The following is a 19016-nucleotide window of genomic DNA, read 5'->3' as shown; positions in this document are numbered from 1 at the left end:
TGAGGTTTGCTCTAACATGCTTTAATTATTGTGAACGAGACTCAAATGATTTTTATTATTATTTCTTTATTTCATTGTATAAATTCGGTTTTCTGTGCTACCTCCAGATGGAAGCTTGCCTTCGGAATGTGAAAATAAACACTGCCGTGCAATCAAAGGCGCACCTCTAGAGTCCTTGTTTACTCAGTTTTGCCTACATTCACTTTGGTTCGGTGGTTGTAATATACGTGGTTTGTATCTATAGTTGATCTCATCTGCCTCTTCTTAAAATATAAAATTTGTGATTTTATTTGTGAACTTTGTTGGACTAAGAAATTTTATTTACCTTTGACTTCCATTTAAATTCTGAATTCAATCATATATTTATAAAATTTACATTAATCTGAACAATGACTTTGTTGTTAATCTAGCTGTAGCATCCCTCTGGATTGAATTTGTTCGTGAAGTTTGCTGGTGCTGGGATGAGGCACAACCTTTGCCAAATATGCCCAAGGGTTCCACCATTGACTTGTCTACTTGTCTTATACATCAGAAATTGCAAATGGTATGGCTCCTAGTTTGACAATTAACATGACTGATAATTGTACACTTCCATCTTCCTGCTGCATAATTTTGAATGCATATAGTGATTTACATACTTAATATCTTTTATCACCTCAAAATACATCTTCCATCACTTTGCTCTACCTATTATATCAAAGATTAATCTTTTAGCATGCTTAAGATTTTTTTTTGATGCATTCTCAAAAGGAGAAAAGAAAGCACGCAGTCAACTTTAGGTAACCTCCAATAAGCTATTTGAAGGTTCATAAGTTTTGATGGTCATTCCTCTGTTATCCTCATGCACTTAATTATTAGTTGGCCTTTACATGTATGATGCTATGTGGCAAGGCATGAAGCATGCCAATGAGGAAGTGTCTCCTAGGCATACAAAAGGACAGTAAAAAGGGTAAAATCTGTCTACTGCTACCGTAACTCTAAATTGAGTTCTAAAAAATTATGCTAAATAACACAATTAGCAAACTTAGAGTTTGTGCTTTTGGAGAATTATTGCTGCGACATATGAATAATTGCCTTATCTATTGGAAACCACTAGTATTAAAGATGGGAACAAAAAGCTCAAGCTGCACACAGGTTTTCTTTCCTTGCCATGGCAGGTAGTATTGGTAATTAACAAGTTTGAGAGATGTATTATCTAAACTTCCTTGTGGTGGGTTCGGGCTCAACACATGGAAATGACTTTAGGAACAAATGTTACATCGTCTAGTGTGTGAAGAAGTAGGTTTAAAGGTTATCAATTTGGAGATTCATAACCCGGCTTTATTAGTGAAATATTTTGGTGGTTCTTAGAAGAATTATATATGGATCCACGTATTACAAGGCTTAATCCTACCTCTATCCACTTGACCATGGTTTCTACACAATGACATATATATCTACTGGAGATTGAAAAATTGTGATGTTATTGTTACATCACTTTTTATCGAATTATGTCACTAGAGATAGAAGGGGAATCCTTATTGGCATGACATTGGTGTTCAGTGTTCATATTCACTACTACTCTGGTCAATTTTCTTTCTTCTTCCATTCAAACACACGACCATTAGCAGCACAGGAGATAACACAAATCCAGATGAAATTGGAAACTTGACATGGAATTTTCTGCTTGCCACATATATCTGATCTGCATTCTGATCAACATTCAGCAACTTCACAAGACAGCTGGGGAATGAATCATTTCTCCCACTGTCATATCCCATGTGAGTCTCCGCAGCTATAGACATGACATTGTTTTTAAAACTTTTCACAATGAGAAGCCATAAAAAATCCAACTTGCAAAATTAAACACAATTTTACACTTATGACAAATGAATGATAAATGAAGGATCAGAATATATAAAAGAATTCTAATTTCCAAGACAACAAATAATAGATAGCATAAAATTGAAAAGCCCAAAATCCTTGAAAGACTTTGTGAAGTTTCCTCAAAGTCTCCACCTAGCAATAATCAGACCTCAATTCACTTGAACCTAAAATGCTTCCACTTGTGGCCTAGAGTGGCAAAGGAAGAAAGCCATCAGGGAAAATTGAGTAAGCCAAGCAATACTATAATTAATAATAAACATAAACAACAAAATATAACATGCAATGAATAATAAAATAATAACTACCAACTGCAAGAAAGGAAATACATCATCTCACAACAAAAAACTATCTCACTATGATCTATTAAATGCTAATCAATGAGTGTGGTTGAACTCATCCAATGAACATGAGCCCTTGGAGTCTCCCATTATGTGGTAGAGAGTGGTGTCAAGCATCACGATCACACATCGGCAATATGTTAATGCATGATCAAGGTGGAAATATTGATATAACTATTAAATGATCCAATGCTTGCCTAATGAATTAGTTTCTTTATTTACCACTTAACATCCCATTATGATTTTTACTAAGTTGATATGAGAAACACTTGCCGATACTAGGTGAGAATTTGCATTAAGTAATGATTATTGCAGACTATCCAAAAGGGGAGCCTTGGTGCAACGGTAAAGTTGCTGTCGTGTGACTTGGAGGTCACAAGTTCAACTTTTGGAAATAACCTCTTGCAAAGTAGAGTAAGACTGCGTACAATAAACTCTTCCATGAACGTAGCATTAACGGGAGCTTCGTGTACAAGCTGTCTTTTGTTAATGATTTCTCATAATGATTGTAGTGCTTGATTATTTAAAATTTTCTGAAGTTGTGTCAATTCAGAGTTGTTCCATCACTGAATCAGATGATGTTGAATCAGGTAAAAGTTGAAGTTGTTTTGTCGTGTCACCAAGTGACTTCCACAAGTGATGTTGTGTTGTGAAATGACGTTCATGAATGATGCTGCCACGAGAGATGTGTTGATGCAGCGGAGACCGGCAAGAGGGGGGTGAATTGCTGAAAACAAAAACAAACTATACCCTCCTCGGATTTCAACTCAGAATTTAAATCAGCAATAAAATAACAACTAAATTAAAGAGACAGAAAAAGAAACAGAAACAGAATTTAACCTGGTTACAACCAAGGAGGTTGTTAATCCAGGGCGATGAAAAAGCTCTACTATCAGAATCTCTTTTACTGTAGGCGGAGAAGCCTTTTTACACTTAGAACGCTCACTTAGTTGCTAGGAATTGATTACAGATTGATTGCTTGAGTTGTTGTTGAATTCCTAGCTCCAGGGGCCTTTTTATAGCTCCTGGAAAGTTTATCCCGAGGGTCCAAGGCGCCTCCAACAAGGTTCAAGGCGCCTCCAGCTCGGTCAGCGGATAAAACTTTATCCGCACGCAAACGGTCAAAACTGACCTGTTGAAGGCGCCTTCAAGGGCGCCTCCAAGCTTTCAGCTTAGTTTCTTCAGCTTCCTTCGTTCCGTTCTTTTGGGTGATTGCGGCCAACCGGAATAGGGCTCACCCGAACCCAATTCCCGGCCTTCCTCGAGCAGCCTTCCGTCCCGGCTTAATGTCCCTCGAACGTCGCACACGCTCTTCACGCCCACCGGAGTACTCTTCCGCAGCTCTCTCGTCCTTCGGACGCACCGAGCCCGTCGGCTCCCTTCCTGTGCCGTCCTTCTCACTAGCTGCGTCTTCCGCTCGACTTCCTGTGCTCCTAAGCTCCTGCACACTCAGACACAACCAACATGGTTGATCACATCAAAACTACCATGGGGTCCAACAATCTCCCCCTTTTTGATGTGCATCAACCCAAGTTCAAGTTAGGGTTAAAAATAGACAAAAAAACAGTAATTTTAAAGAAAAATTACTAAACTAACAAGTTAAACATAATTTTTGCAATTAGTAAAATTGCAACACTTTTTATAAAAATAATAACAGAAATTTTAAATTTTTTCTAACTCCCCCTAAACTTGTACTTTTCTCTTCCCCTTTGATCACAGCAAAAATGAGGTTAAGAAAATCTGAAACAAATAACTTAAGTTAAGTGAAATGAATAGAATTTTAAAAAAAATTCTAAGTTAAAAATGAATTAAAAAAAAATTTCTAAGTTATTAAAAAAAAATAATCTTCTAAGTCAAAACGAATTTTTCCAAAAAAAAAAAAAATTTCTAAGTCAATATGAAATTTTTTTTAAATTTTTTTTTATTTTCACAATCTGACTTTTTAGAATTTAAAAAGATTTAAAAACTTTTAAAGCATTATTTGATTCTAGTTTAATGCTTTTTCAAAAAAGTTAATTAAACATTTTCTTCCAATATTTTAGCTTCCAGGTCGTGGCGAGGCACTAGGCCTTCTTGGTTATTGGAGCAACAACCACTTCCTTAGACAAAGCTTCCATAAAGAATTTCAATGTTTAATTCTCTCACTTTAAGCTTTTAATTTTTGAAAAATTAATTAAGCACAGATTTTGGAACCCAATAGAGGTTCCTTCCTACAGGATTATTCAAAAATCTAGGGGGTACATAGTTTCTTGGTATTTTTCTAAGTTGACCTTGATGCTTCCTTATATACCAATTTAATTTACCATAAGTTCTAATTTTTGACTTTGGAAATTTCTTTAAGCATGCATCATTTTTCAATTTTTCAATTTCTAATTTAAAATTTTCATTTTCTGATTTTAGATGATCATACATTTCTAACAGGCATGCTCTTGCTAAGTTCAACTTTAGTTCAGCATTCTCTTTTTCTAATTAATCTAACTCTTTAGAAAGAGACTTGATAAATTTGAAAGATTGAGTTGGGGTTATATTGCGTACCTTACTTACCTGGTCTGGTGACGCTCCCCCTTCACTGCTGCTTTCTTCTTCATCGATGCTCATCTCTGAGCTGGACGTTTCTTCTTTCTGATGGTTGGCCATCAGTGCTAGTCCCGAGAATTCTTCGACTTCCGATTCGGAGGTTGACGAATCTGACCAAGTAGTCTTCAGATTCTTGTGCTTGGAGGGTTCTGGTTTCTTGTATTTTGGCTTTGCCCTTTCTTTCTCCTTTCTCTTTAGTTTTGGGCAGTCATCTTTGATGTGTCCCTCTTCGTTGCAGTTGTAGCAGCGAACCGTCCTCTTTTTTCGATGATGCCTCTGCGATTTAAATTTATTAGTACTAAAAAACTTATTGAAGCGTCTTACCAGTAGTGTCGCTTCGGATTCGTCGACTGACTTGTCTTCTCTGCTCCGATGGGTTCTGAAACTCGAGATTCGTGAAGTTCAAAAGTGGAAAATAATTGTTCTAAAGTACTTACCTCGAGGTCCTTAGAGATGTAATACGCATCTACTAAGGAAGCCCACTCTGGAGTTCTAGGGAAGGCGTTGAGCGCGTACCGGATAGAGTCCCGGTTGGTTACCTCTTCTCCAAGGTTCGTTAGTTGCGTTATGAGCTCCTTGATTCTCGCTTGGAGTTGCGCTACCTTCTCGCCTTGGTTCATCCGGAGGTTCGTTAACTGGTTCCGGAGGATGTCGCGCTTCGCTAGCTTCGCTTCGGAAGTACCTTCGTGTAGCTCCAGGAATTTTTCCCAGAGATCTTTCGCTGAGTCGTAGCTTCCGATCCGATTTACTTCTTGCGGCGGCAGCACACTGAGCAGGTGGAACTCTGCCTTTCCGTTGGCGACGAAATCGGCTTGCTCCTTCTTGCTCCATGTGTTTTCTTCTTTGTCTTTCAGCGCTGCAAAACCATATTTCATTGTAATAAGAATATCAAAATTCGTTTTAAAAAATACCTCCATTTTGCGATTCCATGTGGCGAAGTCTCTGTCGAACTTTGGGGGATGGATGTTCGCTTCGGCCATCGTCTTGATCGTAGTGCTTCAGTAGGCGGTTAGTCCTTCTGAGGTGATCAGGCTCTGATACCACTTGTTGGTGCAGCGGAGACCGGCAAGAGGGGGGTGAATTGCTGAAAACAAAACAAACTATACCCTCCTCGGATTTCAACTCAGAATTTAAATCAGCAATAAAATAACAACTAAATTAAGGAGACAGAAAAAGAAACAGAAATAGAATTTAACCTGGTTACAACCAAGGAGGTTGTTAATCCAGGGCGATGAAAAAGCTCTACTATCAGAATCTCCTTTACTGTAGGCAGAGAAGCCTTTTTACACTTAGAACGCACACTTAGTTGCTAGGAATTGAGTACAGATTGATTGCTTGAGTTGTTATTAAATTCCTAGCTCCAGGGGCCTTTTTATAGCTCCTGGAAAGTCTATCCCGAGGGTCCAAGGCGCCTCCAGCTCACGCAAACGGTCAAAACTGACCTGTTGAAGGCGCCTTCAACAGGCTTGAAGGCGCCTTCAAGGGCGCCTTCAAGGGCGCCTCCAAGCTTCCAGCTTAATTTCTTCAGCTTCCTTCGCTCCGTTCTTTTGGGTGATTGCGGCCAACCGGAATAGGGCTCACCCGAACCCAATTCCCGGCCTTCCTCGAGCAGCCTTCCGTCCCGGCTTAATGTCCCTCGAACGCCGCGCACGCTCTTCACGCCCACCGGAGTACTCTTCCGCAGCTCTCTCGTCCTTCGGACGCACCGAGCCCGTCGGCTCCCTTCCCGTGTCGTCCTTCTCGCTAGCTGCGTCTTCCGCTCGACTTCCTGTGCTCCTAAGCTCCTGCACACTCAGACACAGGGATCAAATACAACGCAGGACCTAACCAACTTGGTTGATCACATCAAAACTACCATGAGATCCAACAAGATGCACTAGCAACCTAGCCATGCATCGTACATTTTTCATTGCATGTGTTTTATCTTTTATGTGGTCATTTCAATCATTGTCCTTGTCGTGTGCGTAGAGTGAGGAAGTCTTATTGTCTTGGGTGTTCTTTTGTGTTGGTCAATGGGCTGAAGTGTTGACTGGAATTGAACACTATTTGAAATTGCTATGCAAACATGGAAAAGAATTAATTTTTTAGTCATAATTTTGAGTTAAGATTTGATAATTATTCATTTTTGGTGTAAAAAAGTTTGATATCTTTTAATTTGGTAGGAGATCAATGATTATATTTTAGTTTGGTAAAAGTTCTTTTGATTCGATGTGTATTGAGATTATTGTATTTTGTAAAAAGTGGTATTCTTTCCTATTTTGATTGGTATTGAATATATAAACGAGTCATATTGATTAACTTTTGATTAATAAAATGGTCTAATTTCAGTTTTTGTGTTTCATATTTTTCAAGCTTGCAATATGCATTGAGAAGAAGAACCCCAGCCATGACTTCGAGAGCACTGAAAATGTGAACCATACTAATGATGAAAAGGTTTACCCACTATTTTCTGGGTTTTTTTATTCTTTGTCAGTTAAGAGTGGATTATAGTACCGTTGAACTCGAAATACAGGTAAATGTTGCATCTTATCCATCTGAATCTGTGAAAGAAGAAAATGATAGGTAAGATGCAATTATTATTGTCTTGCTTTTACATTGGTTGTCATAAACCATTTCTTGAGCATTTAGCATTCAGATGCAAGTTGATAATCTTTAAATAATTTCTAACCAAGAAAAGACTGATGTGAAATTAGAAAAATAAGTGTATTATGCAAACCCACTTTGCTCCATAATGCATATCCATGGGCGTAACAATGATTTGAATTTTAATTATGGATTAAAATGTCGAGCCGTTTCACCTAATATGGGTGAGACATCTCGTTCCGTCCGCGGACCGACACCGACACAAGTATGCCTCTGGTGCTGGCGTGCTGCGACGCATCGCCCGGGCTCGATGATGAGTTTAGACGCTTTGTCCGAGTCTGACGACGAGTTCGAACGCATAGCCTGGGCTCGGTGACAAGTTCGGACGTGTCGCGCGGGCCACGCGGGCCCGCCGTTGTCGCGGAACAGAGGTGATTTTTAATTTAGGCTTTAATTAATATTATTATTAATCAACTCTCAAGTATGATTGGGATAAGTTAAATATGTTTAATTAAAGCCTTATAAAATAATCTCATTAATATATGTATATATATATATTTAAAAAAAATTATTTTATTTGTTATATTTTTATTTTTAAATATTTAGATTAAATTTTTTTAGTTAATATATTTTTTATTTTAAAAATATTGAAATTACATGATACGATACCAAAACTGTATCGTTCTGTTCCGGGATTGAAACCTTGACTCGGCTTGAGATTTTAAACTACGATTTTAATTAGTATCAAAATTTTATAAAATTTATTTCCAACGTGCACATTCCAATTCTTTATGTGCACTTTCTTCTTATTGAAAATTACTTGGCTACCTCATGGTAGTCTTCTGTTTGCATCAGAAGATACGACTGGATATGCTGAATCTTTAATACCTTATAAAACCAACCAATATTGTTCATTATGATGGGATCCCTTCTTTTTGGAGTCCAACTTCAGAGTTGTAAAATTAGTAAATAGGAACAATATCCTCTCAGTATTAGGACCATAATTTTTATTCTTAAAAAGGAAGGGGTGGTTGAGGAGTAAATTGTAAATAGAATAGTGCTCAATTGTAATATACCAATCTGAAGGTTATAAATGTAAATGAACAATATTGACAATCTATATCAAGGTAGAAGAAAATATCTTGGAGAATAACAATTACCCTGAAAATTACCACGGTATTAGAGCCATGTGTCCCTATTCCTTCCTAGTTCCCATGAGAGAATCCTAACTTCTCGTGTCCGATCTGTTGGCTTCCACTCTTCCTCTTTTGGTGTCCCTGACCACAAATAACCTTTTCTTGCATTGCCTTAAAAGCTTTGCCGTAGAGATCCTTGTGTTTTGTCACATTCACTCCTAGCAGCATGGTTATGGTGTTCCTTTGCATGTTTACTCCCACGTAGTGAGGTCTTCTTCAAGATTCTCAGGAAACAAAAAATACTAACAACAACAACAACCAAGCCTTATCCCACTAAGTAGGGTTGACTATATGAATCCTTTTACGCCATTGAGCTCTATCCCCTACTATATCATTATTTATATTTAAATAAATTTTATCTTATTTTATTATTGTTAACCAAGTTTTTTTTGGTCTTCCCTCTTCCTCGTTTGATGTGTGTATTTGTCATAGTTTCATATCGCCTAACTAGAACATAAGTACACGCCCGTACCATCTTAAACGTTTCTCAGAGTTTTCCCTCAATAGATGCAACTCCAAGTTTCTCTCTAATGCTCTAATTTCTTATTCTGTCCATCCTTGTGTCCACACATCCCCCTTAACATCCTCATCTCGGTAACTTTCCTTTTTTGCTTATGTGATCGAGTTATAATCCAACATTCAACTTCATATAACATAGCAGGTCTAACTGCGATTTTGTAGAACTTTCCTTTAAGTTATAGAGGTACTTTATGATCACATAAAACATCCGACGTTCTCTTTCAACCATCCTACTTGTATTCTACATAAGATATCTCTCTCAATCCTTTCATCGTTTTATAAAAATGATTCTAAATATTTAAAGCTCTTAGTTCTAGGTGACTCGTCATATTTTATTTTAACAATTATCTCATTACGTCTAATATTACTAAACTTAAATTCCATTTATTTTGTCTTTATTCTAGCAAAGCCTAAAACCTTTCCCTTCTAGTATTTCCCACCAAAATTCTAGTTTAGCATTTACTTTTCACGTATTTCATCTACCAAAATAATATTATATGTAAATAACATGTACCACGGTACTGTGTCTTAAATGTGTGCAGCGAGTTTTTTCATAATTAGTGTAAAAAGATAGGGACTTGGAGTTGATCCTTGATGTAACCCTATCTTCATTGGAAATGTTTTAGTTACTCTGTTTGAAGTTTTCACTCTGGTCATTACATCCACATACATATCTTTAATTAGTTTAATATATGTTATGCTAACACCTCTCTTTCTAGAATTCTCCATATAATTTCTCTTGGGACTCTATCATAAACTTTTTTTAAGTCAATGAAAATCATGTATAAATCTTGTTTTTGGTTCTGATATTTTTCTAAAAAGATGTATAATTTCTATTGTTGACCTTCCAGGCATGAACCCAAATTGACTTTTGATAATCGTGGTTTCCTTAATCTTTTTTCTATTACTCTTTTCCAAAGTTTCATGGTATGACTCATTAGTTTAATACCTTATAATTTGTATAATTTTGTACGTCTCCGTTGTTCTTATATAAGGTAACTAGAGTACTTACCCTTTATTGATCATGCATTTTTTTTTAAATTTTCAATATCATGTTAAATAATTTTGTAAGTCATTTAATATCTTTTTTTCCTAGACACTTCCATATCTCTATCAGAATATCATTTGGTCCAATTGTGTGCGCTTGTTCTACTTCTGAAGTTTGAATTCGACGATAAAAATTTAAATTTCTATACTCATTTGACCTACTTAAATTACTTAAGTTAAGTTGGTCACATAAACCTTTATTAAAAAATTGATAAAAATATTTATTCCACTGCTCTTTCATTTCTCCATCGTTTACTAGTAGTACCCTATTGCATTTATCTTTAATACATTTTATTTGGATAAGATTTCTTGTCTTCCTTTCTCTCACTTTAGTTATTCTATAAATGTCTCTTTCTCTGCTTTTGTATCCAATTTTTGATATAATTGTTCAAAAGTTCATTCGTCACTTTAGGTACTACTTTCTTAGTATCTTTCTTGACTATTATATATATATTTTTTAGTTTTCCTCATTCTTACAATAATTCCTTATAAGCGGTTCGTTTTTCCTTCATTTTTTTTTATATTTTCTTATTCCACCACCAAGATTCCTTACTTAGTGGTGTGTCCCTTTGACTCACCGAATACACTCTTAGCTATTATTTTCAACTTTGATACCATCTTATCCATGTCGTATTAGAGACAGTATATTTTACCTAATGCTTGTACTCCTACATTTTTCAGTATCAACATGTGCAGGTTTTCTGGTCTCTGTTGAATCTGGATGCTCACAATAGGGAAGATGACCTACTGTCAGCAACACCGCTCATGGTTTTATGTTTTTGGCCTATTCAGAATTGATCTGATTTTTTCGAGAAAATTACATTTTCAGTCCTGTAACTTACATTTTTTTTTCAATTTTAGTCCTGTTATGAGTTAATTTACGTTCTTAGTCCTGTAACTTGTAATATTTTCCAATTTCAGTCCTTTTTCCTCCAAAATTGAAAATTCTCAACGAAAAATGTCTAGTTTGTGGTTGGAATATAAAAAGCACATGGGTCATAAAAAATCAAAATCCCCAAATTCAATTTACAACTCATCATTTTCCGTTAAAAAATTTCAATTTTAGAGGAAAAAGGACTGAAATTGGAAAATATTACAAGTTACAGGACTAAAAATGTAAATTGACTCATAACAGGACTAAAATTAAAAAAAGTGTAAGTTACAGGACTAAAAACTTAATTTTCTCGATTTTTTCTTCTGATTTTTCAGAACATATTTCTTCCTGTCCTTCAGAACAGCTTACCTAAGCTTTCGAGTTTTCCAATTTCTTTCTTTGATTTGACTTCTTCCAGAATACAGTATACTTCTTAGAGTTTTCCAGTTTCTCCACTGCTTATCCACTTTCTGATCAGATATTAGCTCCACTTTGTTTTTTCTGCTGACAGGTTTGCTTCTAGTTGATTTCTCTGGATCTGGGTTCACCGTACTGCTGAAGTGCAGATCTACCCAGATTGGTTTCTTTTTCAGCCTTCACCTACGTTCTTCTTCCAGATGCCCCTTCAACTGCTTCTTTGATAGCAGATTTCCAGACATCGGTTTACAGCGCTGATGAAATCTGCAATTTTCATATCAATTTTGTGATCTGTGATTTGATCCTTCCAATCTGTGCTTCGGTTAGTTGCTTTCAGATTGTATACTTATTCCAAAAATGAGAACAAAAAAATCAGTATGGATCTCCAGTCTCTGCATCATGATATGACTAAGCAAAATGCTCATGTTGGCCTTCTTGGTAGTAAGCCTTTCAATACCAAACACACTGTTGGTGTATCAATTAAAAGGGCCGCCCGATGCACGAAGCTCCAGCCATGCGGGGTCCCGGGGAAGGATCCATTGTACGCAGCCTTACCTTGTTTTTTGCAAGAGGCTGTTTTTAGGATTTGAACCCGTGACCTTTTGGTCACATGACAACAATTTTACCGTTGCACCAAGGTTCCCCTTCTGTTGGTGTATCAATTGAGGATTGTAAATCCTTTCTTCAGTTGCGAGCTACTCAAAATGCATTAATTAGCTCAGTCTCTAGCAGCCTTGTTCGTGGAGAACACCTCGATTCTAGATTTAAGAGCTTTTGAGCATAAGTCTAGTAACATTTCTCTTTTCTTTGACCTTACATTACCATCTTATGCTTTCCATGCCAACCTAGTAGATGAGTGACTTTAAGAAGGACATTTGTCTAGGTCACACATACACCACCTTTTGTTACTTTTTTTTTGGTTGTTTAATTACCTTTATTTTTATTATGTTTGCAATAGGCAAGCAAATTCACTAGTTTTCTAAATTTTTCAATAAAATTTGCTACTTTATTTCCATTAAGAATTGACGAACTAAGTATCTAGTATAGGGCGAGGATCTAGAGGATTATATCATTTGAGACCTAAAGAAGATGGTCCCTAGCCTATCCAATCTTTATAATATTGAACTTGAATCTTGTTAATTAGGAATCATTGTCTCTTAGCATGAGCTTTGCACCTTATTACAAAGTACACTGCTATTTAGGCTACAAGCCATGTCTGTTCAAAGCTTTGTTTTCAAATACTCAGTACCTTCAATCATTGATGACTATTCTAGAATAACAAGCTTTTTTTTATCAAAAGAATATTGTTAACTCTTTTATATTTTTTGTTTCTATTATGCTGAGATAAGGATTCAATTTGGAATGGCTATTAAAACTTTGAGAACTGAAAATGCTGAGTAATTTTCTTAAAATTTTTAATCCTTTAGTTCTAGCTAAGGTATCATTTATTAATCTTCTTTGTCATATACTTCAACAAAATGGTATTATGAGAGGAAAGTAGGTATCTAATTGAGCCATCTCACTGCATGTAGGAGTTCCATTTAAGTCTAGGATGATGCCATTTCACTGCTTGTTACCTTATAAATCATGAATTCTTCCATTCTTAATAGTCATTCCCCTTCACTATTCTTTTCTGTTGTAATTTTCTTTATTTACTTCCACCTTTTGTCTTTAGGTATACATGTTTTCTATGTTTCTCATCCCTAGGTAGACAAGTTGGCTTTTAGAAAATCAAATGCTTCTTTCTTGGTTACTTTTGCACAAAGACAGGCCATTAGGCTACTTTTCTGAGTTGCAATGTGCCTTTATTTCTATTGATATGACCTTTGATTATACTCTGTTCTTTTCTACACACTGCCTACTTTTGAGTCTGATATGCATGTTCTTCCTACTTTACCCCAAAACTTCTTGTTCCAACTCCACTTTTTGTTTCATAGTCCTCCTCTATAGAGATTTCAACACCAATAAGAACTTATTATAGTCGGAGGCCAAGAGTTGAGCTTACTGCTGCTGCTCCTAGAGACTATTACTTTACTAACACCATTCCGAGTTCCTGTTTTGGCATCTGATTTGGACTTCACCATTGATTTTGATATATCTTAAAAAGGTATTCGCAGGTGTCTTTCACATCATATTTTTGATACATCTCAAATGAGTTTTTTTTACCTAAATTTCATTTCTTTTTTAGTTTCATATTCCATTTCTAAGATTGTTTTTGAGGGATTATCTAATCTAGATGACGATAGGTTATGGTTGATCAATGGCAACCTTACAATTCTAATAATGCTTGGGATCTAGTTCCTTAATGATGGGATTACGGGTGATGAAGCGACGATGGTTCCATTGCTATTAGTGTGATTGGACGACAATAGAGGTGTCGTATTAATCAGTCATGATGAAGGCACTTGAAGGTCGAGAGATGTTACATCAAGAATGAGGGGATGTTCGAGCATGGAATGTTGCGTGCCTAGGGATGTCAGCCAATCGACTGAGATGAGATTGGTAAGGCTGTTCCTAGATAAGAAACTCACTCTCATGCCATATTGAGATTAGAGAGAAATTCTTAGGTAGCCCTCTCTAACCGCATCTTCTATATTTACAGATGGGTCCAATTAGCCCATCTTTGCATCTATTGAGTTTAGATACTACTATTCTAAAATTCTCATGTAATGGTCAAGACAACCTGTTTATGGTTCATTATCCTCATATTTAAATTACTTAAAACTTTGTTTTACAGTAATTTGAGAATTTTTCTGCATCAAGATTCAGAATTATCTTCCTCAAGTTCTTCTGAAAAGCTTACTAGCACAGAAGAATATCCTAATAAACAAACAACAAATCAACTACACAAAGGATCAGCTGGTATTGTTGGTTCAATGATGCTGTTGCGCTCTTGCCAAAAGATGCATGCTCCATACACACAGGTTATCTTTTCATATTGGTTCTTTTGTGCATTTCTACATATCAAAGATTTATTTCTGATGTATTAAATGTCCTTTCCATGTCCTCAATTTTAGGATGCACCAATTATGACAGAAGATATGCATGAAGAAAGGCTCCATGCTGTTGAAGCTTTAGGTGATGCTTTTGTAAGTTTGGTTTCCATTTCTAACTTTGACATCTCTCTCTCTCTCTCTCTCACAGTATGTAAAGTTCTTATTTATTATGCAAAACTTGCTGGTCCACCAGGTGTGCCTTAGACGATTCCTCTACCCTGACCTTGATGATCATTGCAGAGTTGATATTGCAACTAGATGCCATCTAATTTAGAAACGAGCTATTAACACAACCAAATAAACAAATACAGTTATAACTTAGAACATTATTATTGTTTACTCCTAGATACACCCTTATCATTTCAAAGGTTGAGTTGGTGCCACTCATATCTGTTTCCCATATATTCAGTGCCCAACTTTATCAGAATATTAAATAAATATGGAAAGACACAAATCTTTAATTTGCTCAAAATAATTCTAATTAATTTTGATACCTTAAAAACTCTTTACTTCCTATTTATTATCCCATGTAGGCCATATTCAAAGTATATGTAACCATATAAAATTAATACAACCTATGATACTATAATAATCAGCAATGTAGAATATATCATATATATGTAACATGCATATACTTGAAACAAATGTTCAAAGTAACACCCATAAGTTCACACCAAAAGCTTAGCTTACAAAGTATTTCACAATCACAAGATGACCACAATTTCATTTTTTTATTATTATTAATATTTCTTTGTATGTCCTCATAATGGCTGCATATATGGCCGCACAAATTGTGTATGTATAGGCCGTGTGGTCCAACTGCATATAGCATTGGATATATGGGATGTGGTCCATTGCTGCAAATGCCTATGCAGCAGCCATGTAGGTCACTTTTTAAAACTTTGCTATCAATTTATGGTACTCATTAGTCATTACTAAGTATTGATGTGATTTCACATTTCAAGTTTAAATTCTATCTTTTCGAAGTTGTTACATTGCTTCATGATGGGAGAATTTTCAAATGTTTATTTAGAGCAAAATCTAAGGAAATTGAAGATGCCAGCTACATCATTATGCTACATGGAAAAAATAAGCAAAGTTTGTTGGAAGCAGTTGCAAATTGAAAAGCTAGTGTGATTTATATGCAACTTCAACGAGATTAATTTTGAAATCTTTGAGATCTGAGACTTGTGGAAAATTGAGTTAGGCTTGAAAAATATCATAAGTTTGCCATAGTTTGATAGGATAAACAACAATATTAAAGTGTGGAGGTAAATGTTATAATTTTATGGAAGCAATCAGAGGGAACTGTATTTTAAATAGAGTCAAGAGCGTGGTTGATTGATGAATCAGGATTATGCCAATAAGAATGAAACAAATTCATGCAAAATGTTGGTTCACTGCTTGGTCAGGATTCACCCATATTTTGTGTCGATTCAGCAATAATGGAGTATCTTTCCAAGTTAGGAGTAGACTAGCACCAAAATTGAGATTAACATTGTATCTTGAAAGTTAATCAGTGTTCCAAGAGATATTTATTCCTTCTGTCTGAAAAGCCTAGTGTGGTAAAGCAAAGAATATACAATAGCAACAATAACAACCAAGTCTTATCCCACTAAGTGGAGTCGGTTGTATGGATCCTTCTACGTCATTGGGCTCTATCCCCTACTATATTATCATCTTTATTTAAATAAATTTTATCTTATTTTATTGTCGCTAATATATGGTAATCAATTTATATAGAGTAAAGATACTAGTTTGGCTATCTCAACATTCATAACTGACTTAAATATTGCATATCTAGATGATTTCACTTACATTCATCCTTTCCTATCACCATTGGTTTGACCACTTAATTGGAATTCTGTCCACGATCCTTCTCTGCATGACATAATTGAAATTCTAACCACCAGCCATATGAAATGATGCCATGAATGATGGGCTAGTATTTTTATTTCAAAATAATAACCATCAAAATTTTGCAGAGTTTCTGGATGGGAAAATTCCCTGAATCTAATTTCCTTTAAATATGGAGAGAAGGCATCCTGAAACAAGAGTCGATTTAGTTTAAATATCTCTGTTCTGGTATAAAAGCATATTGTTTTATTTCTTTGAATTCTACTTATGCCAAGTTGTTCTATTTAGAACATATTTGAATCATTTTATTTCAGAAAATTATTTTACATTTTTTTATGTTTCCTATTTATTCTGTAAATAATCAACATCTTCACCATTTGATGCATGAGAATTTTTGTGTAAATTCTTGTGTACAGAGGTTCTCTGCTCAATTGGAAAGAGATATCCTCTCATCTGGTAAGATTTCTGTAGCTTTTCTTTGGTTCAGCAATTTTCTTCTAGTTATTGATATTCAAGTTTGCATTTCTAAATTAGTTTCTTTTATTTATTTTCAGTTCCTTTGTATGTTTATTCTTTTCAGTTTGGAATGAAGTAAATGTATAGTTCATTGATATTTGATAATTGGTTGCAAATTTGTCATATTCACTTTTGATGATAAGTTGTTTTTTCCTTTTGCTACTTTAATATCCAATGTGGTAGGCTCTTTTTTGGGACAGTAGCAATGAAGCTATGTATTCTTTTCACCCTTTTTGAGTCAGCAATGAAGCTATGTATTCTTTTCACCCTTTTTGAGTCAGCTTCATAATCATTTCTCTGTGTATAGATTTGTGCAGGTCAAAATATGTTAAGCTTAAATCAGTCAAACCTTCTGGTGTTCCTTTTGTTCCACTCTCCCTACTATTCTTATCTAACTCACTTTGTCTTCCTAGAGAAAGTATGTATAAATTAGAAATTCATGCATGGAATTTAATGTTTCATGTTGCTTGATTAGATATGTCAGCATTCAAGGCTGCAAACCCAGATGCAGTGTTTGAAGATTTTATCCGGTGGCATTCACCTGGTGATTGGGAGGTTAATGAAATGGAAGCACGTACAGGTGAACTAAATCACTGGCCTCCACAAGGGAAGCTTTCACAACGTATGTCTGAACATGGGAATTTATGGCGGCAGATTTGGAATGCTTCCCTACCTTTACCTGTTTCTGAGCAGAAGCCACTTCTTGATCCAATTCGAGAAGGAGAAAAGGTACTTATTCTATTGAATATCAAGTACTTGCTAAAGTTTTGTTTTTATTTGCACCTTCATGAAAAGAATCTTACTAGGGAGGCAGATTGGTGCTTGTTTTCTTTTTAGCTTTCTGCCATTAGGCTCTTCTGATCGAATATCTAAAATTAGATTGTTGAGTTTCATGTAATATGTTGTTGAGTTACTCATTTATGCATTGAATGTAGATTATAGCCATTGTTTGTGGGGTACATGTGTTTGCAGAACTGCTGCATATGTTTTGCACCTTCTCAAGAATATGCAGGTCATGTCTAAATAGCTTAAAATTTTAGATAAATGTTCATAATTGGCATACTCGAAGTCTGAATGAACTATCTTATAGTCGGTATCAATTTGTAGCTTGGTTAACATTTGAAGCTTATAATATTCTAGAGTTGTTAACCTTCATATTGATGTTATCAGTAGCTTTGGCCGCACTTTGAACTGCTGATACTTGTCCTAAAGAATGTTATCAGAATAAACTATCTTATAGACGGTATCAATTTGTAGCTTTAACATTTGAAGCTTGTAATATACTAGAATCGTCAACCTTCATGTTGATGTTATCAGAAGCTTTTGTCGCACTTTGTACTACTGGTACTTGTCCTAAATGACTTATATTCTACATGTTTCTCTTAGGCTCAAAGTTCAAACTACATAATATTTGTTGTAGCTATGTGGGATAAGATCTTTTACTTTCGAAAATAAAAGGTAGATATTTTTGTCAATTTATAGAGTAGATATCCAGATTATGAAATTGCTCCAGGAGCGCTGAGTTTAACACATGTTTAGGTATGTGTTGCACCAGCGTGTTTTTATGATGTGATTGTGCGTGCATTTTTTTCGCCTTATGATCTGTATGCTTTTAGTGAGTTTAATTGCCATTATAGTCTGTTGTCCCTGTCATGGATAAATCCAAGTCTAACAAAAAGTGTGTAATTATATAACATGAATTCAAGAATTTTGATGCTTTGTACAGATACTCCATTACCTCGAAACTTTGAAACCACATCAGCTGCTTGAGCAAATGGTTTGCACAGCCTTTAGAGCATCAACTGACATTCTGAACCAGACTTTATATGGTGATTTCAAACATATGAAAACAGAAGTTGATCAAATTTATCTTACAATAGCATCAATTTTGAAATATTTTCAAGGTATGTGGTATTAGCTCAAAGGGAAAACTTACCTTCCAACTTGTAAACTTTAGACTTTCTAGCAATTTGGTCCCTAATTTAAGTTCAAATATTAATTATCTTTCATTGCTAATGTCTGTCTTCAATATCTTGTAAATTTGATAAAAATGATCTGATATCCTGAAATCTAATGACAACTTTTTGCTGCCAATGTGAGTAGTTCACATCTGCAGTAGTTGTCCTTTTACATGCAATGGTTTGGATGACCAATTTGAACTCCTTTATTGTGGCTCAGAAACTATTATTCAACATCTCCATTGTTGTCAATGACTTGTAGCTTGATTAGG

At 35.4% G+C, this 19016-nt stretch overlaps 1 protein-coding gene across 3 annotated transcripts in view; it reads left to right on the top strand.

The window, feature by feature from the left end:
* LOC122026442 (rab3 GTPase-activating protein catalytic subunit-like) overlaps positions 1 to 19016 on the top strand; it is a 65887-nt gene that overhangs the window by 41000 nt on the left and 5871 nt on the right. For 2 of the 3 annotated variants that reach the window (XM_042585185.1, XM_042585184.1), the window contains 9 exons: positions 108 to 230; positions 411 to 544; positions 7134 to 7214; positions 7294 to 7343; positions 14155 to 14341; positions 14435 to 14506; positions 16687 to 16726; positions 17262 to 17515; positions 18513 to 18690. In XM_042585185.1, the coding sequence (XP_042441119.1) occupies positions 108 to 230; positions 411 to 544; positions 7134 to 7214; positions 7294 to 7343; positions 14155 to 14341; positions 14435 to 14506; positions 16687 to 16726; positions 17262 to 17515; positions 18513 to 18690 (1119 nt within the window). The remainder of the gene's footprint in view (positions 1 to 107; positions 231 to 410; positions 545 to 7133; positions 7215 to 7293; positions 7344 to 14154; positions 14342 to 14434; positions 14507 to 16686; positions 16727 to 17261; positions 17516 to 18512; positions 18691 to 19016) is intronic. The other variant, XM_042585186.1, reaches the window with a different exon arrangement.

The sequence above is a fragment of the Zingiber officinale genome, chromosome 10A, assembly GCF_018446385.1.
Source record: "Zingiber officinale cultivar Zhangliang chromosome 10A, Zo_v1.1, whole genome shotgun sequence".
NCBI lineage: Eukaryota > Viridiplantae > Streptophyta > Magnoliopsida > Zingiberales > Zingiberaceae > Zingiber > Zingiber officinale.
The sequence above is the reverse complement of the archived record's forward strand: the minus strand, read 5'-3'. Positions and strand labels throughout refer to the sequence as shown.